Below are 27334 nucleotides of genomic sequence, written 5' to 3' on the forward strand. Positions count from 1 at the left end.
AGAGAGAGAGAGGATGGGGAGGGGGTGAGAGAAAATTATACAATATACTGTACAGGGAATAGGACAAATGCGTTCAGGTTCATTTTTTTATATGAGTTTACCAATTCCCGTTTCAGTGTTAACAGGCTTACGGAGTTTGTCATATTTATTCATTCAAATAGTTTGTGTTTTTTTTTCGCGTGTGTTTATTGTGTAATTTTTATTTCCAGTTTCTACAAGCGTTTTAGAGGAGATTTCGGGTAGCCTAATGCAATGTTCAATTTTACACGTTCCACAGCAACTGAGGAAAGCGATTTCATGTACGAGATGGACTTAAAAAGCACGTCTCTTAAGGGCCGATTACATTATGTACTTTTGCTTGGTTTTTACCATGGCAGAATGTGTCAAACTCGATTTGACAGATTCTACCAAGGCATGGTAAAAAACATTCGGTTTGTCCTGTGTAGATTCTGTCACCGTGTGGTAGCATAGAAAAAACCAACTTTGTTCCAAGATTGCGATTACACATGAGCCATGGTGTTTTCTGTCAAATAGTGCAGTTTGAAGTTATTTTGACACATTCTACCATGGTAAAAACCAAGCAAAAGTACATAATGTAATCGGCCCTTTAGAGGAACAATTTACTTTCCTTCTGCTCGGTTAGTAGGATTGTTTTTATATACGAAGAAAAACGTGTTTTTATATTCGATTTTCTAATCTTCTTTTTTATTATTTTGTTGTACGTCGGGATAATTATGTTTGTACCTTCGGTTGCTCCTTCCGTTTGCTTGTGTACTACGGACACATCGCAACGGTAGGTTCATTCGCGTTTCTCCAGAAGTATTTTATTTCATTCCATAGTATAACGTAAAGAAATAAATATGTTTTATTTTATTTTCTCTGTTCCTTTACGGTTTTTTTTGTAGATTTTGTGAGTGAGGTCATACACACACACCGGGAAACTTATTTGATAGAACCAGCAAATAACAATGGCATTGGGCATAAAATATTTAAAAGAAACGAAACAAAACAAACAATAAAAAGCTCCAAACAATATATGAAACTATTGTAATTTCAAAGTGATGAAGGTGTGAAGTGTTTTAACAAATACGCATTTCTACAACATGTAAAACAAACAGTGAAGCAGGAAGGATTTACACATAAAAGTAATGAAGCAAACAAAACAAAAAAATGCGCATATTCAATAAAAAAATGAAGAAGCAAACTCTCACTTTTTGCAGCAGCACGCGAAGCAGACGACAGTAATAAACAGGAGACAGGTAAACTAGGAAAATCACACAAAGGGATAATGCAAGAAAAGAACAAACAAAACAAACAAAAAATCACGTAACAGCATACACAACGTAAGCAAAGGAATATTGTAATATTAAATACATTTGAAAAGTATATATAATACAATAAAAATGTAACTAAAAATCAAAAGAGAAAAACAAAATAACACATACTTATTCATTTACTTGTTCATTCGGATGTTGGACGTTTACAAAATGTGTACGAATTGTTTGGAAATTATTTGAATAATTTATTTCGAACATAATTCAACCGTTGTGTTGTTCCGTTTTGGTTTTCTTTTGCTTTGTTTTGGTTTATTAGTTTATTCATTTACTTTGAATTTACTTTATCCGGCTTGTGTGTATGTGTTGTGTTTGAATGTGTAAATTGTTTTGTCTTGTGTTTTTTTTGCTGTGTATTGTTTGCTGTGCTTGTTTAGTAGTTTATCTTCTTTATTCCTTCTTTTGCGCGTTGCGTTTTCATACGTTCGTTTAGTGCTGTGCTTTGATTTTGATTTTTGGTTTTGGAAAAAAGTCAATTTTAATAGTTTGGTTTACTTGTATTCATTGTTTAATTTTTTGTTGTTGTTTTTTTTCACGCTCTTCCTTTCCTTAACCTTCACGCTCTTCGCATCACTTGTCGCGCCGTGAGTGTTTATTTTTGTTGTTTTTTTTATGTATGTGTGCATGTCTGTATGTGTGTATGTGTGCCTTTTTTCTTTTTTTTTGCTAACAAATCTCGCTTACAACCATTATTGAACGTTTTCAAAAAATGCAATGATTGATTTATGCTCTCTCACTATGCAATCTATGAAAAGTTGCACAGCAGCCCCATTTAACTTCCGTCCTCCTTACCCCTACCACGTACGTTCACGTTTCGTTTTATACCGGGAGCATAGAAAGATATTTCGCCATACTGCGGGCGAGCTGCGGGTGCACCTTTTCGCTACACCGAAGGTGTTTTCGTTTAGTTTAACAGCTACTTGTTTTCTGTGTTTTTTTTTTATTTTGTTTTAATGTCTCTTTTATAAAATGTGTATGTATTTGTTTTGGCTTTCTCATCCATTAAGTTTAGCGTCGGACTATTAGTGTTAGACTTAAATTTTGCTTTAAGTTTTAAACGCCCCATTGCTGTCACTTTTACATGCGCCATCCTCCCATTTGCCACAGTCGCCATCATTGCCTGCTGCGCACCGGATTGTAGTTATTAGTAAGCGCAAGGCACCCGTACAGGGAGGTGTGCTAGTGTGCTTTTGCTCGCTCACAACAGGAGTGTCACAGTGAAACGTTGCCGGGCTGGACTGGCTGGAAGTTTTTTTTTTGTTGTTTTACAATAATCCGCATTAGTCACCTTGACGCCTGACGTTCTACTATCTCACGGTTTCTAACCGCCTTTCTAATCTTCTCTACCGTTTCGACCTTAAGATAAGAAGTATTAGTATGCAAACATTCGAAACATTCGGTGTGTTACGTTACCGCCTGGAGGTGAGCCAATTTTTCACAATTTCTCTCTCTCTCTCTCTCTCTCTTTCTCTCTCTCTCGCTCTCTCTCTTTCTCTCTCTCTGTCTTTCTTTATATTATGCATTGATTTTTAAATGCACGAACAATTCACTAACTTTGTCAGAAGTTTAACTACATAATTGAAACTGATTTATCAACTGGTTTAAGGTTAGAGTTTAGTAGTGTTTGATTCTGTAGCTTGTTAATGTTTGTGTGCGTGTTTTATGTTTGTTGTTTTTTTTTTTAATAATTTAAGTTTAACGCCTTTTTAGAGCCATACTTTTAGAGCACGGTGGCCAACCTTACGGAGTATGTTTTACACGCCCTGCGAAAGGATTACCGTTATGGCAAGATTTTTTTTCAGCTAAATTCATCCGTCTTTCCATCCGTCACTGCCCTTTCGGTAGTATGGAAATGGTACAGTTTAATTTAATTTTACTATTTTAAACGATGAAGTTTTGCAAATCAAAGGGAAAAATGGAACTTAGAAGAATACTTTTGACTAACGAAAATAACTTCTACTACTATATTCTGTTTTTAACTGCGCATTGCATACTTTTAGGCGAACTGTGCCTTTATTTGGGCTTTAAAATAAACGTATTATAACTAACTAGCATATTAGGAGTGCGCTAGTTTCCTTTGAACAGTTTTTAACCAGGGAAACAATTATGAAGTCTTTTTTTCAACGATATTTGCTAATAACTATTGTAACCTATGTTACAATAATTTTTAAACTTTAAAAAAACTTTAATTAAGTTAGCAATTTGCATTGCTTCTCATGAATGCATCCTTTGATGACAGTTATGTTGCAAAACGCCTGAAAGTATGTAATCACTATTAAAGGGCCACTCTAGTAAATTAGAAGACCCATTTCAATTGTTCTCGTGATAGGTCTATCGGTGAGGTGGTGTTCAGTTACACTCGTTACTTATGTTTTCTGCATGCTTGTAGGCACATTCGCCAATTAACTTCAACAGAGCACGGTGATCCGTTAAGATTCGAATTAAAAAGTGTTGATGTTGTAGATAAGTAACGTTTTTGCTGTGTTGTGTGTAATGATTGCAGTTGCATAAACTTGGCACAGTATCATTAGCTTTAACTGGCAGAACATTGGTTAAACAGTTGACCGTGTGTTTTGTATTCTGAGTGGGTATACTTTTTTTTCTTCTTCAATTCGTGGTTCTCACCTAAACAGTGTTTGAAATCAACCACTCGTGACGAATCGTTTAACTAGTTGACACATTAAGGTAACGTCATCGCACCCGCGAGCAGTTCGTACCGTCACGTACAGTTTCTTGGCCTTGGTTTGCGTTTGGTTATTTAGTAATAGTTAAAGAAACGAATTGACTATCGATTTGACTAACAACTAATGAGTGTAACAGTGCCCGGGATCGTGCGTTTATATTCTTTCCCACGCAGGCTGCAAACAAAACCACACAGATGTAACACGTTTCTTGTATGAGTATAAAACTTTCAGTTTTGCTTTCTTGCTTCGTTCAAAAAGTATATTAAATTCAGTTTCAGAATTTGGGAACTATTATTGCTAGTACTCTTTATGTATTCAACACACCTTTAACGCTTACGACATGGTTACATGTTTAAAAGAAGTTGCATTTTTTTGCTAAACAGTGAGTGAGAGTTACAATCGTTTCGTTCCGAAAGTATCCGATTCTAGATTGTAGAAAGATCCCTCCTTTTCATGCTCGCGCTCTACGGAATTTTTAACTGTCAAAAAACCATAACAAACCCTACTTAGTATTGCACATACCGAGGAGTTCATTACTTGACATAAAGTTTCTCGGTTCATTTTAATAATAAAAAAAAAACAAAACAATGAAAACAAAACCTAAGTATCCGATATGTGTGAGTGTACAATGTTCTCACAATGAAATTGATAGAAAAAGTGGAGTGAAGGAAAACGGGAGGGTTTGTAGGATTACAAATGGAGTTTAAGTAATTGCACTACGCGTTAATATGTTAGTAATAAATCTGGTGCTATCTCAATTTGTATCTCTCATCGAGTCTCGACTCACTAACACCTAGGCGCGCACTTCAACGTATAGCTCAACGGTGACGCCACCGGGAGTATTCGAAATTCGCGTTAATGTGTTTAATTTATCGGATTTAGACATTTATGCTTTACTTTCGATCATTTTCTTTATTTATATTTATATTGTATATTTTTTTTAGTATATACTTTTTTTATTAATTAAAATAGCTGTGTAAGTGGTGTGTTTGTATGTGTTTGTGATGGTATGTGTAGTTGGGAGGAATAGTTGCACATAGAAACGTGTTGCGGTTGGTGCGTGTTTTTTGGTGAGTTAGCTGATTGATGTGCTAAAACCGAACTAGACCATATTAGGATCCGAGTCACAACGCAAAATTACTTTCACTCGTGCGCATTCTTCCATAATTTCCGGCCTGTTTTTTTTCCTTTTGGGAACGATAGGAAAATGGGACGAAAAACGTTTTCATTTTTTTTTGTTGAAAAAGGGTATCAAAACAACAAAGATGTGACGATTTGACGAGTGAACTTCTTCAGTGTTGGATTGATATTATTTAACTATTAACGTGACGTATAGTTCGTTTCCTTGTTTATCGTTATTCACGTGATTCCTCATGTTCCTCCACCGATACTCTAAGACATGGGGGGGAAGAAATAGTAGCCGCTTATTTGTAAATCTAAATAACTTGGCGCTTCGTTTTATTGTTCGTTTTATCTGCCCCCTTGCAGGGAACGTTTGGCTCTGCTTGTTTGGCATGGCGTTTTGTTTTCTTCTTCTTCGTATTTTGGGTGTTCTTAGTTTGGCGCTCTGTTTGCTTTTACATTTGTTCGATTTATCCAGCAGCGAGGGTATTGCTCGGCTGTGTATGTTAAGTATTGTGTACTGAGTGGTTAATACGTTTTGTTTTGTTAGTTGTTGTTTGTTTTGTTTTAAATAGTTTGATATCGCTTTTTCCGTCCGTTTTTTTAATTCACTTTCACGTTCGCTTATCGTTGGAAGACCGGGTTTTATTCAATCGATAGCATCCTCTCACCTTTCGATACGTGCAGCCATGACAGTTAGTGGTATGTCTTCTTAGTAAGGTTGTATAATTGTATAACAAGAGTGCCGTGACCGTATGCTGCGCATGTCAGATAGAGTGTGTGTTTGTGTGTGTGTGTGTTTCTTCTTATTTCTTGCTTTTTTGCATATAAAGCTGTGATATACCGGAAAGAGGGTACTGTGATTATCGAGTTAAGGAAGGTGTTTTTGCATATTTGGTTGCGGAACGGAACGCATGCCGTTGTGCGTTGAGTAGAGTATAGATGATCTGACACATCACACTAGCTCATCCACACATAAGTATTTCTTAGTATGTTACGTGTATCAACAGTCGCGAAAGTAGCGAAACCTAGCTACAACTTTAGCACCTGCTTTCAATGTGAGCTTTCAATGGAATTATGTCGGTGTGTTTGTGTGTGTGCGCGAAGTGATAAGATAAAGTTCGGTGCGATTGAACGACGAACGCATGAAAAGGTGAGAGAGAGTGGAGTCTTTTTAGTTACGCCATGATTGTTTACACTCGTTTTCGCTCTAACGCTTGTCGGTACCGATTCTGACGTTCAGGTCCGAAACCGACCTGTCACCTGGACAGCTGCCTACTTAGTATTGTACTCTTCTATCACTACTCGTCACAATCGTGTCGCCTAGGCGCTCCATTAGTGCTATTACTATCTCACTCGTAACGGTGAGCCACCGGTTTCATAGTGGGATCGGGGAAACATGTGTTTTGCAAGTGTTGGTAAGAAGTGAGCCAGCTACTACTAACGCGTTCACGCGTTAGTTGACAGATGCTACTATTAACGTTCATTCGCTCGCTGTCTTGTTGACGTTTGGTTGATTTTACATGGGAATTATATCCGTTCTCTCTCCGATAAGTAACGATTAACTATGACTGCTTACGCTCTATCGCACACCTCCCATTACCCCTTCTTCACTTCTTTGCGCCCGTAAAACCTAGCAACGGTCGGGTTTGCTTTTGTCTTGTTTGAAGTTTTGTGAACCCGACCGTTGGCGGCGGGTGCTTTAGTGTTTGCTGCCATTATTTACTCCATCTGTGGCCCCAGTGGGATTACAAATATGTTCTTGTTTACCTTTTGTGTTTTAGTTTTACTGTTGAGCTTTAGCTTAACTTTAGTTCCGGTTCTGCACGGTCTTGCTAATTAAACGGTAATACCACATTATGCGCTTACTTTGCTAAACTTTTGATTTAACAGTTTTTTTTTTGTTCTTGCTTATTAGGTGTTTTTGTTTTCTGTTTTGTGTTATGCATACTTTGCTGTTTGCAGCTGTTTTTTTGCCCTTATAACATAACTGCCTAGATAACTTGTGCTTCACTAGTTACCGGACCAGCTGTTTTCGATACGTGGTCACTCACTCATACGCACTCACTCAACCGTTTTAAACCCCACCGTTAGAAACATGGCGGCCTAAAAAGAGGGAACGTTAGGTTTCTATTTTATGTTGCCCCTCTTTTGTTTTAGTTCTTTGTTTTGTTCTGCTTCCTTTAATAACTTTTTTGTAATTTTAGTCGTTTGTTTTCGATTTGATTTTGGTTTTTCTTTTAAATGTATAAAAATGTAACAACAGTTCCCGCCAGGATTTTAAACTTTCATATCGCGTTTTTTTTACGCGTGTGAATGTTATTTTAATGCTTTGTTTAGCTTTTTTCTCTCTAGTATTAGATGTGTGTATGCGTGTGTGTGTATTTGTTGTTATTATTGTTACCTTTGATTGAAGCTCCGGCAGAGGAGGTAATGGGTCGCGGTTGGAGAAGTGGGGAGAGAAGGATGAGGGTTTAAGGCAAGAGGAGATTGTTTTTGTTTTGTCGTATGGAAGAAAATGGAGAAAACAAAAGGAGTAGGGTCGAAGGAGGAATAGGGGGAGGGGGAGTGGGGGTCGGGGGGACATGAGCATAAGGAAACATGTGCGCAACAAGTACTAGAGCATTTTGATATTTTCCGCTAAATTTCCGTATTACAAATCGTTTCGATTCAAGTAGAATGTTATTAACATATTTTTTTGTTTGCTTTTGTTTTCTCCTTGTTTGATTGTTTACTCTTCATTTTAGTTGTGTTTTTTTTGTTTGCTTTTTTATTTGTTTAATTGAGTATTTTGTTTGTTGTTTTGTTTGTTTTTGGTAAGTATGTGTTTAATATGGTTTTCAAGTTCCATTATGTTGTTTTTTACGTACTGTGTAACGTTTATATGTTGTATAAATATGCTTACTTTGCAGATTATAGTGTTTTTTGTTGTTTTTATCGCTCTCATTCTCTTTTTCTTTTCTCTTTCTCTCTCTCTTTCTCTTTCTCTCTCTCTTTCTCTCTGTATCTGAGCATTCGCTTTTTTATAATGTTTTACGCCTGATTAGAGTTTGTGTTGTGTTTTGTTTTACATGTTTTAATTTGTATTTCTTTCCTTAAACTTCATGTCATTTTTTTCACACTTTCCAAATGAATGGTGCGTTTACAAGAATGTTAAAGCTAGCCACAATCCACATGAAGACTGGTGCCATTGTCGTTTTGTTTAATGTTTTTGGATGCTTTTGATGGCATTTTGTGAAAGTAGGCGGAGCAGGGAATTCTTACTTTTGCATCTTATGGTCGGAATCTCCAACGTTTGCATCTTAAGGTTACTTAAAATGAGAATAGTCGGATATCGGTTAACTTGTATGCTTTTTGGGGTGTTTTTAATATTTTTCTTTCAAACCCCCTTTCCTTACACAAAGATACCGGGTTAGATAGAAGATGCGGGCTTTATGCAACATTTCAACGTTAGTGTACAGTGTTAACGTTTCACAATATTTCGGTTGGAACGTGAGATTAAGGATTCAGATATCCATGTTTTAAAAACGGGATGAAAGAGGAAATAGGAAGGGTGGGAAAGGGGTGGGTGGGGTTTGCAATATATTTTTTTTTAAATTTTGGCGGCACCTTGCAGTAATTGCTGTCTGTCTGTATTTATTTTGCTGCACTGCGTTTTTGCTATTTTGTAACGTTTTATTATTATTTTTCAACTTCTTTTGCGATCAAGCGTTTCGCGTGTTTTGCAAATTTATTCGAAATAGCCATCTTGTTTTTTTAGATGCATATTGTATTGTGTATTGTGTTGCAATTGTTTCGGTTATTGTGTTTAATTTCTTTGTTTCGATTGTTGTTAATGTAACTGATGTCCTACTGTCAATGAATCCCTCTGTAATTTGTTGCATGTTTTTATTTAAGTTTTATTTTTATTACTTTTTTTGTTTTGTTAGTGGTTATCACAGCATTTTTTCTTTTTCATCTGTCCATACTCGCCCTGCTTTACGTCACGCAAGCTTTACGTCCTGCTTTACGTCACATCCACACCTGTCACTGTTTACTTTGCCTTTATCTCGTTTTCTCTCTCTCTCTCTCCTTCTCTCCTTGTCTCCCTCTTTCTATCTCTCTTCAACATTTTCTCAGCGTGACAGTTCCGCTACCACACACAACAGGCGCGAAAAAGTGCTTCAAATATTGACTATATACTGAGCGACATATTAACAAAAAAAAACTTTAGCTTAGTAACAACTACGTAAAACGTGCGAACGCGGGACAATGTTGACGCAACACACATGTCGCGACCAGGCTACGGTTATCGAAACAGAGCTACTAACGTTTGTTGCCTGCTTACTAAACGCTCTGTGGCTGCGGGGCTCTGATACAAGGCCGGGCAAATCCACCAGCCCGCCAACTCGTGACGTGTTATTTATCTCACTATTTTGCTATTTGTATTATATTTTGTTTTCTTATTATTTTGCTTCTTCCCTCCATCAACTAACGCCTAACGCCTAAAACAGCTAACAGAAAAACGCATGAACCGATAGTAAAAAACCCACATGCAAGAACGTTTTGTTTGGCAGAAGAATGTATTCAATTGAAAGCATTTCGTAGTTCTAGGCACTGTAAAACTGTCAAATATTGTTGTGGTGTGTAGTGTCTGTTTTTCGCGGCTGTGTTTTAACGCGGTGTGAGCTGTCTCTCGTTTTCTCTATTGCTCTTCATCACTTTTTCCCTCTTTTTAACGCTCCTTTTGCTCACTCTCCACTCTCTTCGTCACTTTAACGAAGAAGATGCTTAGCAATTGGCTTAACCAGTCAATCAATTACCATTTGCATTTTCATTCTTAGCTTGTTCGCACATGCTTCGCATATGCTTGATTTGTCTTGCTTGTCACGCTGCTTGCTGAGAAAGTGTACTGTTATCCATCGCACTCACTCGCTTGCTACTCAGTTCAATTACTATTTACCAACGAGCTGTCAGCTCGGTTTGACGTTTCTCCAGCACCGATAGCGGTTAGTAAGTAAGCTAGTGGAACAACCTCACGATAACGGGGGGCGGGGACTCGGGACTTGCTAATGTTGTGTTACGGGAAGAAACTTTGCTCTACGTTTAAGGTAGTTCGTGTGCGAGTTCCTGTCATTCACTACCCTCCCTCCCCCCACACTCTCCCCATTAAAAGAAACGGCCGTTGTTATCTCATCTCATGCATCGGGGTTGGGTATTTTTGTGTGTATTTCTTTTCGCTAGCATCACAGTTTGCCAGCCCGCATGTGGACTGGGTTTTTGGGTTATTATGTTTTCAGTATTTTGCCACGCATCAACCGAAGCTCACGACTTACGGCCATGAACTTTATCTCCTGGTATGCATTGATCACTTGCACTAACTAGATTGACAGCTTCGCCCACAGCGGTCTGCTGAAACGGTTCGGTATGATTGTACTGCCGTATATGTTTCTCGAAAGCAAACAGGTGGAAAAAGTTACGATATGAATGCGCTTTAACAGCGAAACGGTGCAAAACCATGCACCAAACGAGAACAAGTAAGTTAAAACCTTCTTATTTTGTTGTTGTTGCTAAATGATGCAAACGTATACTACGTAAAATCCTGTCACCGAATGTCTACTACGAGCAAGCAGAGTTTATTAACTGATAGGAAGCAAAACGGTTAAGTCCGCTTCAATTACGAAGTGAAGATATTTAACCGTCGGTAACAAAGCTCCCATAACTCGAATCTGCTGGATGATCTTGGTAAGACTGTGTAAATTAAACAAATGACAGAAAAAACACACTCATGAAGGGGGTATTTCCGCCCACGGGAAGGGGCGGGAAACACAATCTCGAACTAGCTTGCCATCTCGCTAGTTTCTTACTGTTTCGTTTTGATGTTGTTGTCTGCAGCTTTTTTTTGGTGTGCGAGCTCTTCTCACCTAGGATCAAATAGCACAGCCTAAGGAATAGGTGGCGCCATTTTATTGGTAGAAATGTTAATCATAGTAGTTGCAATTAGTAGAAGCATTAGTTAGTTGCTCGTGTTTGTGTGAGTGTGTTTTCTTACTCTTTTTCTTCTTCTTCTTCTTCCTTTTCTTATTCTTCGTCTTCTTTTTCCTGTTTCTGTTTCGCACTTTTCATAGTATTATTAGTAGTTGACGTTTAGTAGTAATAGTAGTAGTAGTAGTAGTAGTAGGAGTTGTAGCAATAGTAGTTTGTATGAACAGTAGTATTAGTAGCACTAGTAGAATTTCTTGACGGTAGTTATGGTACTTTTGGTAGTATTCCGTTCCCTTCCCGTGCCTTTTCTCTTCTTTCGCTCGGTTACGCGTGGTTTGTTTGTTTTTTTTTCGTTTGAGGGTATTGAGGCGTTGTGTTACCGGCCAGTAGAAGCCCATTCTTGCCATCACTAGCCAGGTTGGGGAAGTTTGGTGAAACTAACCCGTCCCCCCTGCCCTTTACTCTTCATTCTCCATTCTCATGCTGGATCATCTCATAGCTACACACGTACCATTACGCGTTCATTCCATTGTTTTGCATATTTTTTTTTGTTGTTGTTGCGATGTGTGCTGTCACTCAAGCATTTCTCTGTCCCGTTTATAGTGTTGCTGCCTGAAAGTTTCGTATTTTTTTGCTCTCTATTTTAATTGTTTTGTGTCTGTGTGTGTTGTTTTTTCTTTTTTTTAATAGTGAAAATGGTTTGAGTTGTGATATAAAAAAGAACTCCGCTTCGTACGCAGAGTAGTACCGTCCGTTTTTTTTTCTGCATTGACACCATCCCATGGATGCTGCCGTTGACACATCTCGTACATCAATTCGCCTTGCCCCCGTATTCGGCACTAGCGTTTGCGTTACCGTTATTGCCTGCTCTATGTGTCGTTGATTAGCTTAAAATTCTTCACGAAAATGTACACATAGCGTCGCAGACGATAGTCAGCAACGGTAACCAGCTGTGCGAGTCCGTATGCGAGCGAGTGCCGTTTGCGCACCAACCACCAGCACGCCACCAGCACACCGCTGAGCAGTACGAGCAGCAGTGGTAGCGGTAGCGGGCAGCAACGTTGCAGCTCGTACGCGAAACCATTGCGACCGTCGCCGTGCCTATCGTTGCCGTCGTCATCATTCTCATCGTTGCCCTGTACCGGGTTGTGCGTGCCGGGTTCGTCGCTTGCGGTGTTGGTAAAGCGTGTAGGAAGGATAGTAGAAGTAGTACGATCGTGGTGACCGTTGGTGCCGGTCTGCCGCCGTGCTGATGGTTGTTATGAAACGATAAAGTGCGGCGCAGAGAACAGGACAGCCAGCGTGGCGATGATCGTAAACAAGGTAAATATGATAAGGCACAGACGATCGACTACCATTGCGGCGAACTTCCATTCGCGCGTGATCTCGCCACTCTCGTCCTCCTTGCGGAGCTGCTTGTGTGGTGTGTGTGAGAAAATGAACATAGATGAGGTTACATTTGTTGTACATGGTGCTACACTACAGATTCGGCTGTCAAACGGATTGCATTACTTTAGGCGATTGATTTTGTTACTTGCATTGCTGATCGAATTAAAACCCGAACGAATTCGAACGAAAGTAAAATTAAAGTATGCAATTTGTATGACAAAATGGAGTTGTAAAAGTGTTGATCTCCTTTCGACATAATTCGAACGAGATTTGTTTGAAAAACGTCATAGCGCCTGACGGTATTCTATAAAAAAAAAAACAATCCACCAAATTCTAATAATACAAACAAACATACTGAAAATCAATCAGTATTAACTGTAAATGGAAATGGTTTTTAATTTTCATAATTAATTATTACTTTGAATAAATTATTAAGCCATTAAACAATTATTACGCCTAAAGGTAGGCAATAAATAGCACAAACATACAGTAACTATTTTTTAATGTTTTATCGTAATATTATGTGGTTTATGAGATTGGTCTATTTATAAATACGTTGTGCATACCGTCAGACACTCAACCGAAGGAAATAGTACACTTATACGATAATACTTAGACATTGTTTGACTCTAAGAAAAAAGTCACGTTTAATACAATATTGAGCTAAAGGGACCCACCTGATCGGTGATGTAGCGCAGCTCCTTCAGTATCAGCGCTAGCTCGTACTCGGCGGATGAGCTGAGACAGGTGTGCGAGGAAACGGTTTCGTGTAGGCGGCCACCACCGGCACTGATCGTACCGAGACCGGCGGAACGGCCGATCGTATCGGTAGCACCAATCGGTCCCACACTACCATCCTCACCCTGACGGTAGACGGTTCGGTAGTAGGTGGGATTATGTGGCAGCGTGTTGCACCGGTGATTGCACCGGAAGTCGTCGTCGATGTCCAGTACGTTGGCTAGCAGTGACTTGGAGGACCTGCACGATAGGGATAGGGAATCAGGGTTGAGTTATCCGAACACCGAAGATTCTTAACCCCCCCTCTTTTCACTTACCGCTCGCGCATCTCCACCTCCTGCAGTTGCTTGTTCTTTTCGTCCACCGTTGGGCGGCACGGATGTGGGTATGGTTCACCCGGTCGACTCATGCGCAGGATGAACGGTAACCAGATCAGGAACACAACGCGAATCTAAAGAGATACGATACATTCTAAGTTTGAAAAATGTTTCCCTCTTCGCGATGGTGCGGCTCAACGTACCCATTCGGACATTTCGTGCGTGTCGGAGTTGCGGTGGTGATAGTTCAGGATCAGGATCGTGGACACAACCGATGAGGCAACCATGAACATGATGCAATTGAAGTAGGTTCCTGGGATGGAAGGAAGCAAAATGTACAGGGCAAATTGAGAATTTGTTTGCTCGAGTTAGTGCATCGCATAAGATGGATACGTTACCTAGGAGAGGCACTGCGTCTGATGTAGCCGGCATCGTCTCGGCGACCATGTTTAGGAAGACTGTGAGTGATAGCAGAATCGTGACACCTGAGAGAGAAAAGTGATGCGACTGTTTAGTTTAACTAGTTTGTCTGACCGATTACAGAGTGAGTTTTAACAATGTTTACAAAATCATCGTACGAAAATGGCAATAGTATATTTGCTGCGAATCTGGCGCCCTCTAGTAGGAAACATGCGGACTACTTTCAAATGTTAAGTGGGAAGTATGTTAACAGGACAGGAGTATTGGCGTGTCCAGTTCTACACAGGTCAGTGTCCATGATATGTAGTGTCGACAAGTGCACCAGTAGTGACAACGCCGTGTTAGTGCATCACGAACACACACGGAGCTTCCCCACACTCGACAAGCAACCCTCACATCCCTAAAGTGGCTCCCCGACGAACATCGCCTCTCGACTCTCCCGTTTGAAGGCGTTCCGGACGGTGCACGGTATTCCGCCAACGGCACCGCGGACACGCCGTCCCAACAACGAGCTCCGCGTCCTTCCGAGGCAATCTGCAAAACGTGACCTGCAGTCGTGGAACCGCACACCGACGCTATCCGCCATTTGACTATCCAGCTACATGGTAAAAATAGGTCTAGTAAGCCAGAAATGGCCGGCGTGACCGGCAAGGTCGTTAAAGTCAAGCAGAAGAAGAACCGATGCTATCCGCCATTTTGAGTTTTGTAACCGATACCATCCGCCATCGCGTTTTGCAACAGATGTCGATCTACTATCACCACCATTGCTGCTACGCCATTTGTGTGCGCCAATATCTGCAAGTCCGACCGAAATCGCCGACACCGAGGCCGAGTTGCGCGCGATACAACCGTAATCGCTGCATGCCCATCCTGTGTTAAAGCCTGACGGGCGAGCCGTCGCTACAAACCTTTACCTTCCACCACGAAGGACGACGCTAGCAGGGTTAATCTGACGAGGAGGCACCGAACGACTTTTCAACCCGTTTCATCGTGAAGGACGCCGATACCCAGCGATTCCTCGCTCACGTCACCAGCCGATTCGTCAACGATGATCTGAAAAGCGTTCGACAATGATGTCCCTTCCATCATCGCACCAGCATCCGCTGCTCATCTATCTGATGGTCCATCCTGCATCGCAACATCCTGACGGAATCGATCGATCGGTGTTACCAGGTAACACCGCTCTAAAAGGGGAGTACTGTGGCGACCCTGGCGCCATCTAGTAGGAAACATGCGCACTAGATTCAAATGTTAAGTGGGAAGTACGGGGACATAACATGAGTATCCTGAGTGAGAAAGGTATATAGGCACACTGCACCGACGGTATATAAAGCGAAGGTTTACCACAATTATTGTTTTTGTATCGGGACTTGTCTCCTTGTAGTGAACCAGCCCGTAAAACACCGTCGTGTGGCGAACGCGAAAAGTAGGAAAAAAAGATCAACGCGCCTTGAGTCGCCCATTCTTCACGTCTTACTTCTTCTTTCCTAAATATTAATATTTGTAAATTTGTATTTTTTCCAATTTCTTCTTATTTTATTGTAGAGTAAAGTTCACCAAAATGCAGCCCAAAATTTTGGTAATTAAAGATGGATGGAATTTTTCCTTAAACATCTCTCCTCGCCAACCACTGGTTCTGGTTGTATTCATTATTGCAAATATGTTTCATGGTGCGCTTGATTTCGGCCGGTAACGCTATGCAATGTGTTGCAACGCGCAAAAGATCGATCCCTGTCTGGGCCGTTTTTGCGGGCAGAAAGCAAAACAACAGCCAGAACAGTGAACCACTTTGGTATTCCACCGTGTCCCCGTTCCCTTCCTTCTCATTACCCGTGTTAGGGTGTTTGCGTCCCTGCAACTGATTTCCGATACTGGAACGCTTGCGTATAAAGAGGCGAAATGGGAATGGGAAAGCCCTTTCCCCCCACAAAAAAACGAGGGGACGAGATATGGAGCGGGATGGTATGCAATTGCATTGGACATTGGGGTTATCGTTGGCAAATTGCCATCTTGAGCTCTGACACTGGCAGCGCCTGCCTGCCGAGAAGGGAATAGCTTGCGATCGCAGGCATTCTCAGGGTCGCACAAGCCCCGTAAGCAGCAGGCCGGTTTGCTGCGTCGTATACGTCCCCGGAACCCCAATGGAGCGATATATTTTATCGATGCAAATGCAATTTCGGACCAGGCATCAGGGACAAGGGACACACTGTATATGTGTTTTTTCCCCTTCTCGTTGTTGTCTTTTCTATTTGGGTTTTTTTTTCTGGTTGAGAGACAGGATGGAAAGCTTTCATCCGTGTTTTTCATTCCAACAATTTTTGCAAACGGCCATGGAACGGCCATGCCCGAGGAACACCCCCCCCCATCCCCCCGGTGCGTTCCGCACATCACTGCACCGTTTGATAATTTATAGCAAAAGAATGCTCGTTTTTCATTGAAATATTTTGTGCAAGTGAGCAATTTTTCCCCGTGCCTAAAATGGGGTGGCAAAATGAGCAATATGGTGTTGTTCGCGAAAAACAAAAAAAAAAACAAAAAAAAAACGTTCGCGCACGGTCATCGGCAGTATGCTGGCGCATGACGGTTTGTCTTTTGAAGGTGAAATCACTGCTTTGCTACTTACCGAGCGAAAGCTTTTCGCCCGAATCGGGCGGTAGCGTGAAACCCAACAGTGCCATCGAAGCGATCAGCACGCACGGTACGATCAGGTTGAAGAAGTAGTAGAGCGTTTTGCGGCGGATCAGTATCGCGAAGGTGATGTCGATGTACGGTTCCGGGCAGCAGTTGTAGTAGATTTCGTTCCGCTTCCCAGGCACTCCTTTTTATTTGTAGGTTATGTGTGTGTAAATAAGAGAGAGAGAGAGAGAGAAAAAATATATAGGAATGAAGTATCTTGCACGAATACACTTCCATCATGTTGCCATCATGTAGCTTTAAATGAACTTACCGAGTAGCTCCCATTCACCGTTTGTGATGAAGCTGCTAATATCTCCACCCGATTCATCTTGCAGCTGTAGATCAAGCTGAAATGATACGACAATCTCGTTACTTTGGACGCGTACCATATCAACTAGCGACTGACAGCGACAGATTCTAACAATGCGTATCCATAAATCTCTTCCCAAAATAAAAAATCGTTACTGACGAAATGAGATCTCTCCCACTGTGTCCCGTCCCGTCGCACGCCAAACTCATCCCAGCCCTACGTTATGTGTGCGTGTATCGAATAGATAAACCGGGAACGGCTTATTAAAGCGTCATTCGATTGTTTCCCAATCCCCGGTACAACTGTGCCGAGTTTTTGACAGGAATTCCAGCACGATTCTTTTGTATGTGTGTGTGTGTGTGTGTTTGTGATTGTGTTCCTCCCCTCCCACCTCCTGCCAGTGAGAAGAAACAGAAAGAGAAGAAACAAAGCAAAACACAGCAAAAAAAACAACAACCAACTCACCGGCTCACAATAAAACGCCTGTATGGCGGTTGAGTGAAGGCGCGTTTGATTGCGGTTCATTTGATTGTGCGGAACCTGACGGTATGTGCAGCAGAGTGCTATGGTTGGGTAAAAATTAATTAGTTCCTTCAAGTGACAATTTCTACATGTACCGTACGTACGCAAACGTAGAAGCGCTGCCTTTTCTTGCCGCAATCAACCGCAATCTCACATTCGTGCCTCATAAAACTCACAAAGAAGCAACCTAATCTTACTGTTTTTTTTCTTTTCCTCTTTTACTTGCCAGTGAGCATCTTTTGCCTTTGTGTGTGAGTCAATTTCATGGCTTGACGGATTGAAATTCAATTTAAATTACCGGCGATGATCGATAGCCCCCATTTCTGTGATTGTCTGGCTAGATAGATGTAACGTGACAGACGACTTCTTCTGTACACGAAACATTCCACATCCGACACACCCGTTGGTTCGTTTAAACACATTAATTGCAATTAATTATCGGCTCGGTTTCCTCACAGTTGCCAAAACCTCACCCCCCGTCCCCAATAAACACTGGGCGGCTAGCTCTACTACCACGGGAAGAGTGGTTGTGTGTCGTCCAATCGGGAATCGGGGAGTTGTTCCCCCGGGCGAAGATGAATTACAAAACTCTATCGTTCCAGTTGATTGCATCGTGTAACACTTACCAACACTTACTAGAAACACCATGAGAGGAGAAAATTTAATTTGCCATGACTTAATTTAATTGATTATTTACCACATTCATCGCTTTGTCGGGTTTGTAAGGCTTGAAGGGTTTTTTGCCGGTGGTAAAGACGGGTGGGAAGTTTCCTTGCGAAACAATTCCAAACCAACAATGCTAACCACACGCACACACACACACCCACTGATCGTACCGGAAGGGCTTGGGGAGTTTTTGGCAGGGCTGCCTGAAGCTATCCATCAAGGTGACGTTAATATCATCTCACCGCACGAGATTTCACTTTGACGAATGTCACCGATGAGTGGAGCTGATTTTTTTGGCATTCTGCGGTGTTTAGCTACTTGTGTAGCTGGATTTGTTGGAGGCAAATCGACCACCGACCAAATCTTTACTCTACGGCAGATCCTTCAGAAATGCCGAGAGCATCAAATCCCCACGCACCACCTGTTCATTGACTTTAAGGCGGCCTACGATACCATAGATCGGACCGAACTATGGAACACCATGCAGCAGTACGGATTCCCTGGGAAGCTGGTACGGCTGTTGAAGGCCACGATGGATGGGGTGCAGTGCAAGGTGAGAGTATCGAACATGCTGTCGGAATCGTTCGAATCTCACCGGGGTTTGAGGCAAGGGGACGGACTCTCCTGTTTGCTGTTTAACATCGCTCTGGAAGGTGTCATGCGAAGCGCGGGCTTCGACATCCGGGGCACGATTTTCGCCCATTCTCTCCAATTTCTCGGTTTCACGGATGACATCAACAACATCGGACGGACATCTGCAGCGGTGTGCGACGCGTACACCCGACTAAAACGCGAGGTCGACAGAATTGGATTGAGGATCAATGCGAGTAAGACAAAGTAACTGACTGCAGGAGGCTCTGACCGTGATAGAGCCCGACTCGGAAGCAGAGTATCAGTTGACGGCGACGATCTCGAGGTGGTAGAGGAGTTCTGCTACCTTGGTACGATCGTAACTTCGGACAACAACATGAGCAGCGAAATCCGAAGGCGCATTGTTCAGGGAAATCGTGCCTACTACGGGCTCCACAAACTCCTGCGATCCAGAAGGCTCCAGCAACACACGAAATGCACGATATATCGCACACTGATACGTCCGGTAGTCCTCTACGGGTACGAGTCCTGGACCCTGCTAACGGAGGATGCCAATGCACTCGCTATTTTCGAACGGCGGGTGCTAAGGACTATCTTTGGCGGTGTGTGCGAGCAGGGCGTGTGGAGAAGGAGAATGAACCACGAGCTAGCTGAGCTGTTTGGCGGTGCAGATATCCTGACGGTGGTCAAAGCCGGAAGGATACGATGGCTGGGGCACGTGATGAGGATGCCGGACTCATGCCCCACCAGGAAGGTGCTCGTCAGCGATCCGTTCGGCACGAGGCGGAGAGGAGCACAGCGAGCTCGTTGGCTGGATCAGGTGGAGTCAAACCTGTCGGAGATCGGATGCAGCCGGGGGTGGAGGACTGCAGCACTGGACCGAGTTTCCTGGAAACGGATTGGCGACCAGGCCATGTCTACGCGACGTGCTCGACCATGAGCAGGCCAGAAAAGAAGAAGAAGAAGCTACTTGTGTCTCCCTCCAGTGGGGGAGTGGTTACACACTGGCAGCAAGGATATTGCTACTTTAATTCGAGCATCTCCCTTTATGGTGCGTGTGAACAAATTGATACAGATAAAAATAAAAGTTTTATTCACACGTTTTTTAAAATAATGTCGTAAATATTTTTACTTGCACAGTCGCTATAAAGATGTTTTAGGTTAAATTATTACCATTTCTTTTCTATCTAAACCACAAGAAGTAGTTTTTTCATTACATTTCTATCAAGCACCAGGCGCCTCCATTGATGGGAAGTTTCATCCAGAAGAAAAGTTTTTAATTACAGCACCATAATCCCATGAAAGATTAATTGCCAAGTTATTTTCAAACAACAGAATGCAATGAAACTCATCAATACGAAGGACATATCTTGCAGTTGTTAAGGCATTCACACCCCCTTTTAATTAGCTACCAGGCGTCTCCATGGATATTGTTTAAATAATTGTTTTAATTATTTGCAAACTTCAATTGAAGAAAGGTAGAAATTGTATCAGTTCTCTTAAAGTTATAATATAATAGAAGAAATTTTATTGGTTATATAGCATTATAAGGACTTGCTACTATAGTTTTAAAACGTTATCATCCCTTTATTTTATCGATTTAACGAAAGTTCCCCGAAGCAAGCCACCAACAAAATGATGAAAACATTGTGCAGATTGAGAGAAGATCAATATGATTATTGGCATATAATCGCGTCGGCCCGGTAGTGTAAGTGATAAACGGCAGCGATTCCACACAAAAAGATCGGGTATCAAATCCCATCCAGACCGTCTCCGCCGCCCAGAAGGAGAGATACTTTTTTTTTTCCTTTCCTAGTAAAAATTTAGTTCAAGTTGTAGTCATATTGTAGGTATATTCTAGCTAGTTTTGTAATATTTGATTTGGTAATACCTCCAGTATATGCATAAAATGTTGGATGAATTTGGCTTGCTATCATCAACAACCAGGCGCCTCCATGTACGGCGCCTCCAACCAAGAAATGTTTTTTGTTTTGTTTTTTCTATACATATCTGTTTCTTTTAAAGCCAATCATTGTTGTTCAGGGAAAGTTTTATCTTTCTAAAATTGCAAGAATCTTCATGAAACGTTATAGCGTTATTTTGTCCTGCTTTCATCAAGTACCATGCGTCTCCATGAGTAAATAGCAAAAGGGTTAAATAGCGAAAAATGAGATTAGCACCTTTCCGCTGATTACACTTTTACAGTTTTTCTTACTCCCACTATTCTACTCCCTCACCCCACCCCCTAAATTGATGCTAATAACAATAAATCACGTTTGTGTATGAAGTACCAAGCGTCTCCATGAGTAAATAATCAAACTCTAAAATAGCGGAAATGAGTTTAGCACCCATCCGATATTTAAACTTTTACTATTATTCTTATCCCCCCCTCCCAAAAAGGATGCTAATAATCACAAATCATGCTTGTGGTCAATCAAAACATACAACCTTTCTAACAAAATACCTTTATCACGGGCTTATCTGTTTCCAACCAGATATGTGGTAGAATTAAATTTGTAAAATGACACACACATGCATATTCTCAACCCTTCCTCCCACTTCTTTGAATTGAATCAACGTTCCTTCCCTACCGTACCTTGGGCGCGCTTGAAAGCTTAACAAATTGACATTTTGCCGTGCTCGGGTCGGCCGCGTACCTGCCGCTCCCGAAAAAGGGGTCATCATGATCATCATCAGCATATTGAATATCCCGCTTCCCATTGGAAAACATTGTTCGCGCAACACATTGCCCATTCCAGGTATGGAATGGTATTGTGCAATCTGCTCGTAACCGCCACGAACCATTTTCGGGCATAAATCTCCATTATGGTTCCACTTTTCCACTGCAATTATTATAATATCATTTCCGCAATTCAGAACGGGAACACATACGTGCACTGCTGTGATCCTTTGCTCGCGCGCACACATACATACACACCCTGTATCGTCTTACTCCCTTCCGCGGGGTAATGGTTCAATATGTCTGCCGTTGGTTGCAGTACACCATCACTGCATGATGATGAAGGCGGAAATATCAATAGTATCCAAATGCGTTCTGCATTTCCCATGGGAGGTCAAAACTGCAACGCCCGGAGAGGTCATTCATGGTGGCTGATTTCGAATCGGCACCATTTGCATTTGCACACCGCGTTACAAACACAACCACATAGAGTATGCTTCTATCCTAAGCGTGCGCTTGAAACTATTTTCCGCTATGTCTGTCTGCTTGTGTATGTGGCTTGTGTGTGGCCAGATTAAACACGCCAAAATCAACGCCCAGAAATGTGCATCAGCACCGGAAAAGCAAAATCCCCAGTTTGTCTGCCATCCATGATGACATGGGATGTGACAGTGCGCGACGAGTGTCGGAAAAACCAGCCTGCCAGTAGTAGCGTACGAGGCTTTTGTTGGAAAAATAATCAATTAGAACTTTAAATTGAATAACAACATTATAATCTTGCCCTGGAATGACACCGTTCTTCCGGTATCGTTCATAGAAACACATACGCTCCTAGGTAAATTGAGAGTACTAGTAATCTTAAGGGCAACTACTAACACCAATGAACAGTGGACGCATACAGGGACAAAACTATTTTTTTAATTTTCTTATATTTTTACTTGTTTTTTTTGCATTAAAGAAGACATACGTGAATTAACTAAATAAATAATAATTATTTATCTTCAAAAAAATACTTAACTAAAACATGAAAGTTATTTAAATTTTATCGTATACTGCACTTCTTGATATTGTTTTTATAAAAAAACGATTTTTTTTCTCATTTTTTTAATGCAATAGATTAATTTAATTTATTTTTTTTATATATAAATATTTCATGACATCGTAGTTTTAGCCAGACATCGATATGGATTAAGCCCACTGTGCAATCGAGGATCTCCGCTTCCGTACGTGAGTGTACCGAAATTGGATGCCCATGTGCGACCGGAGAGCATCAGTACTAGTAGTAGCGGTCCCATCTGTTTCGCTTGTACTAAAGTTAAAACACAGTACGGCAACGTTCACCCCCGGCAGGCGTATATCACTCGGGAACGTAAAGGCGAATGTGCGATAGCGTGGCATAACAGCCAAGCATTATTTCCAAACCCTCGGTACGATCATGGACATGGTGCGATAATTGCAAATACAATACAATCCAACCACTCTATCGCTCCAACTGCGGCGTGCTGTACGATCGTGCCTTACGGTACTAGCCTTACTAACCCGTGACACACTGACAGCACGCAGCGAACGGAATATTATCAACCTTTTGTTTCGTGGCGTTTGACAGTCCGTTAGCCGTCCGTACTTACCTGAAATCCATCGTACGTCCACGAGCCGAATTTCATTTCGCACCGCTGATCATCGAACGGGAACCAGGTGATGTCGATTTTGCAGGTAGATTTGAAAATTCCCGGCGGTACATACAGACAGGAACCGTTGTTCCGTACGACCACGTTCGTCGGGTACGTCCCATCGAAACCTTCGTCCGCACTGAGGAAAAGAAGAGAGCACGAGAGAGAGAGGGATGAACAAAGGGATGATTTAGTGGTGGGTACAATTGGTACGAAAAAAGGGGTTCTACTGCTGGAATGTTTCCATCAACAGTGTGCTATTCTGCAACGTCTGCAGCACTGTGCCTACGTCTATTACATCTTGCATTTTGGCAAACGGACCACACATTGCTTGCTGCGCTGTACCGTCATTGTCTTTCGGTTTAGAACAGCGGAGAGAGAGAGAGACACACAAAAAAGAAGAAGCGATTTTCCCAACATAATATCAACAACATCAACAGCATGAACCCCAAAAGCTACTAGCGACTGGTGGCAATCATACGCTTCACAAATCTTTACGCCAGTCACATCCAGTCGGTCGAATTACGAGCAATTTCATGCTACAGGGCTAAGATGTTCCAGCCTTCTTGCCCTTTCCATTTGCTTTGCACACTCTGTCCACCGCCCTCCCTCCACCCCCGGGAAAACCATAAAAATGTGTCTGCGTGTGTTGGTGTGTGTGTGGTTTCTTTACGCCGCTTTTGCCGAAATGTAAATGAAACTCACTTACGCTTCACTTAAGACGTAATTACCATTACCAACCGGAGTGTGCCGCGGGTGGTGGTACAGTTTCACACCAATGGTATACTTCCTGGCCAGCTAACGTTTGGCAAAAGGAAACAAAAAAAAAGCAAAATAAAAACAACAGGAACAGACCAACACTTCTCCCCTCGCCTCCCTTCCTCCCCTTCTCCCCATCTTATTCCAGCAGCAAAAAGGAAGGTAGGGGGAAATATCCTCCACTCAATGGAATTTTATTGCTACGGAGCGAAATTTTGTTGTCGATATGGCTGGCAGTTTTCTCGTATTTGCAGACGCGAACTGGTAATGAAATTCTTTCACGGCAAAACAAAAGTACAAAAAGAAACGAAACACTGTGACCAGTTGTAATGGTTACGACCCCAATACAGCGAAAGCGCACGAGAAAAACTCACCACCCCCCCCCCCCCCCCTCTCCTCCTTTTCCATGGGTCGAAACGTCGAAAGCATTTTCCCGTAACATACGGAGTGAGTTAGCTAAAATGTAGCTTAGAATATAGCAAGCCAGCTTGCATCGGGTATTTCTGACGGGGAGTTAGCAAGCAAGGGATAAAGGTGGGGGAAGCTTGAGTGAAAGATTAGTGTAGTGCGGAAAAGCAATATATACCTTTATACCGGGCGGAGACACACTCAGGACAATTTACTCGAGAGATCTCGTCCCGCCCGTTCCGGTGTCCTGAAGGAGATTATGGAAATGAGCTTGAATGTTCTGAATTAAATTTTCTTCGGGTGAAACAGAACTGTGTGTGCTGCCGTGGTAGGAAGCTGCACATCGTGAGCAATTACCTTTAGCGACAGCGCATCCCGGTGGCATATTATTAAATGGTAGTTTTGTAAATTTATTTCTCATACTATGTTGGAAAATTACAAAAAAAAAATAGAAATAAAGTACAGTTACACATCGCCCACCGGGCAAAAGAGATCCAATAGGACATTGGATAGTTGACTCGGAAATCGGCAATTTCCTGGGTTTGATGTTTCACCACCAGGTTGCACAAAAAAAAAAAACAATCTCCACTTCCTTGGGCTTACCGTCCAACATTGGAACGTGTGCCGGTAGAAGATAGCTTGCGCGCGCGCGCGCGTCCCCGCTTATGGTGCAAAGACAGGAAATTTAATTACAAAACACAAGATGAACTGTTCCCTCCTATCGCTGACAGTCTTTTGCCGTTCTATCGCTTTTTGTTTGTTTTTTGCCTTTTTGTTGTTGTTGGTTTCTCGTGTATCGTTCCATGTTGAACATCAAGCAGACTTAAAGGGAGAGTGAGAGAGAGAGAGACAGCGCCACCAGGTGATGACTTTTGTACAACTTTGCGCTTCTGGGCGCCTGGTAAACCTTCTCATGGGTACGATTCCCTTATTTGTTTACCCCATCCTTCCTCCGGCTGGGGGTTGGGGGTTTGAGGGGAGGGGGGGAGTTCTTCTCGGTGTTTAATGATGGGAAAGAAAATGGCACACAAGGTGCTATAATCAGCAAATCCAATCAGAACCATCGCCGGGTTCCGACACCCGGGGACGGTGATTGCAGGGCACCCCAGCAATGTTTGAACTCAGGGCAGAAATTAAACACCGGAAGCGACGCACTCATCGACGGTTTGCTTTCACCTTTATGCAGCTTACCCTGCTTGTGCCGTGTGTCGGTTTTTTTTGTCTTCGCACTGTAATTCTTCCATTCCGTTTGCTCAGTTCAGTTTTAATCGGTTTTTTGTTTTGTTTTGCTTTCTTTAATCGGACCACCACGAAAGGGGGGGTAGGTGTACAGTGTGGTTGTTTTGTGATGGGTGGGTGATTAGCTAAATTGAAATGACGGCTATCGTTCGCCTACCTGTTGTACATCAGGACGTCCGGCTTCCAGAGGCGATGTGGTGGTATCCGTAAATCGCGCACCCCACCATACTCGGACGAGTTCCATCTGACGTTCATATCGTTCCACTCCTGGCAAATGCAATTAAAAGTGAGAAGAAACAGAAGAACAAAAAAAAACAGTGTGTGTTAGCAGTTGGCTTTCCGGTTGATGAAGGGTTTTTGCGAAGAAAATCAACCCCTTTTTTGCTGAGGATATTGCTTTCGGTTAAATGAAGAAATCGTGGTGAAGTTTTGATCCACCAACTCTTAAAAAAAAAGTATATCTAAGCGGTTGCAATACAAATATTTTAACGGAAAAGCAAGAATTAAAGGTAAAAAGTTTAACAAAAAAAAAATAAATAAATAAAAATAACAATAATAAATGCACTTAGAAGTCGTTAAAGTTTTGAGAATGTTTCGAAGAAAACAAATATTACCCTATTAAACCGCTTTGTTATGCGTGTTGCATACATTTACACGTTCATCGTGTTTTTTTTAAATTAATGTAGTATTAATGTAGTATTGTAATGTATAAGAAATGTAGTTTAATGTGTTAAAATTTTCCGTAAGGGCGACCCGGTGGTAAAGATGGCAGTGATGGCGGTCTCTACACGACAAGACCGGAGTTCCAATCCCATTCGGACCGAAACACCCGTACGTAGGAGTGACTACGTTTTGAACAAAAATAGATAACATCTATTATTTTCACTCAACAATTGGCAATTATTATGGTTTTAGACGTTAGACATCGTTATGCAAGGTTAATTAAATGTTTTAAACACAAATCTCCTCCGGGACATCTTCGAGCGAACCACTCAAACCATTCACAATTAAAAGAAAATTCACTTCACTTTTGCTGGAAGCTAGCTTTAAGCGGATCATTTTCTTCGTTCCTTGGATTTTGCAGCATCTGGGCCTTTTGGTTTTTTTTTGAGTTTCATATTTTTTGTGCTACAAAACGAAAGAAGAGTAAAAAAAGGACCCCAGAATCATACACCCTACGGTACCATTTCGGTCGAAATGGTGGTTTTGGTTTTCTTTTACTGTCATACCATTCACAATAAAATTTGATACCCGAATTAGAAGGCATGCGAACAAGACGCTACTAGCCGCGTGTGCCTTCTTGTATCGTTACATCCTGGTTTATGCCTGCCCCCTCGAGGGGGGATGAGGGTTTGCGATGGGGATGAATTGTGCATGATATTTCCCTCCCCTTTTTTGGTTCACTTTTGCAAGCTGTGAGCTCACCCGAACCCGCAACAATAAACATGAATTAGATAGCAAGCGATACCAGAAGCGAGAGAAAGAGAGAAAGAGAGAACACATCAGCGGGAGCAATAGAGACCTTTTTTGGGTTGGTGGAACAATTGAACATGTTCGTACTAGGTTTCGCAAGATCGGGACTGGCTGACCCCCCCCGCCCGGGAAAGGGACAAACGATTGAAAGTGGACCCGTGGAAACGTTACATATGAAGTTTACTAAGGGAGTAGCAGCTTAGTAAAGGGGAGTGTATTTTGGAAAGTTTTTTTTTTGTTTGGCGTTACTTTCTTGCTTCCAATACGCCTACCAATTTGTCAGCTGGTGGTGGTGAGCCAAAAGCTAAAGCCCTCCATTTTACGCCCGAAATACCCCATGAACGGGGAATGGGATTTGGTATTATTTTTCAC

The 27334-nt window shown here is 41.9% G+C and overlaps 1 protein-coding gene across 9 annotated transcripts in view; it reads right to left on the bottom strand.

The window, feature by feature from the left end:
• Positions 1 to 1498: 1498 nt before the first annotated feature.
• LOC125760713 (neuronal acetylcholine receptor subunit alpha-7-like) overlaps positions 1499 to 27334 on the bottom strand; it is an 81015-nt gene continuing 55179 nt past the window's right edge. For 7 of the 9 annotated variants that reach the window (XM_049421168.1, XM_049421149.1, XM_049421123.1 and 4 more), the window contains 9 exons: positions 25647 to 25756; positions 23042 to 23222; positions 16916 to 16991; positions 16592 to 16786; positions 13947 to 14033; positions 13752 to 13861; positions 13549 to 13682; positions 13171 to 13471; positions 1499 to 12519 (listed from right to left, as the gene is read on the bottom strand). In XM_049421168.1, coding sequence (XP_049277125.1) covers positions 12364 to 12519; positions 13171 to 13471; positions 13549 to 13682; positions 13752 to 13861; positions 13947 to 14033; positions 16592 to 16786; positions 16916 to 16991; positions 23042 to 23222; positions 25647 to 25756 — 1350 coding nt within the window. In that variant the 3' untranslated portion in view covers positions 1499 to 12363. The remainder of the gene's footprint in view (positions 12520 to 13170; positions 13472 to 13548; positions 13683 to 13751; positions 13862 to 13946; positions 14034 to 16591; positions 16787 to 16915; positions 16992 to 23041; positions 23223 to 25646; positions 25757 to 27334) is intronic. The other 2 variants (XR_007418038.1, XM_049421180.1) reach the window with 2 other exon arrangements.

The sequence above is a fragment of the Anopheles funestus genome, chromosome X, assembly GCF_943734845.2.
Source record: "Anopheles funestus chromosome X, idAnoFuneDA-416_04, whole genome shotgun sequence".
In the NCBI taxonomy this organism is placed as follows: Eukaryota; Metazoa; Arthropoda; class Insecta; order Diptera; family Culicidae; genus Anopheles; species Anopheles funestus.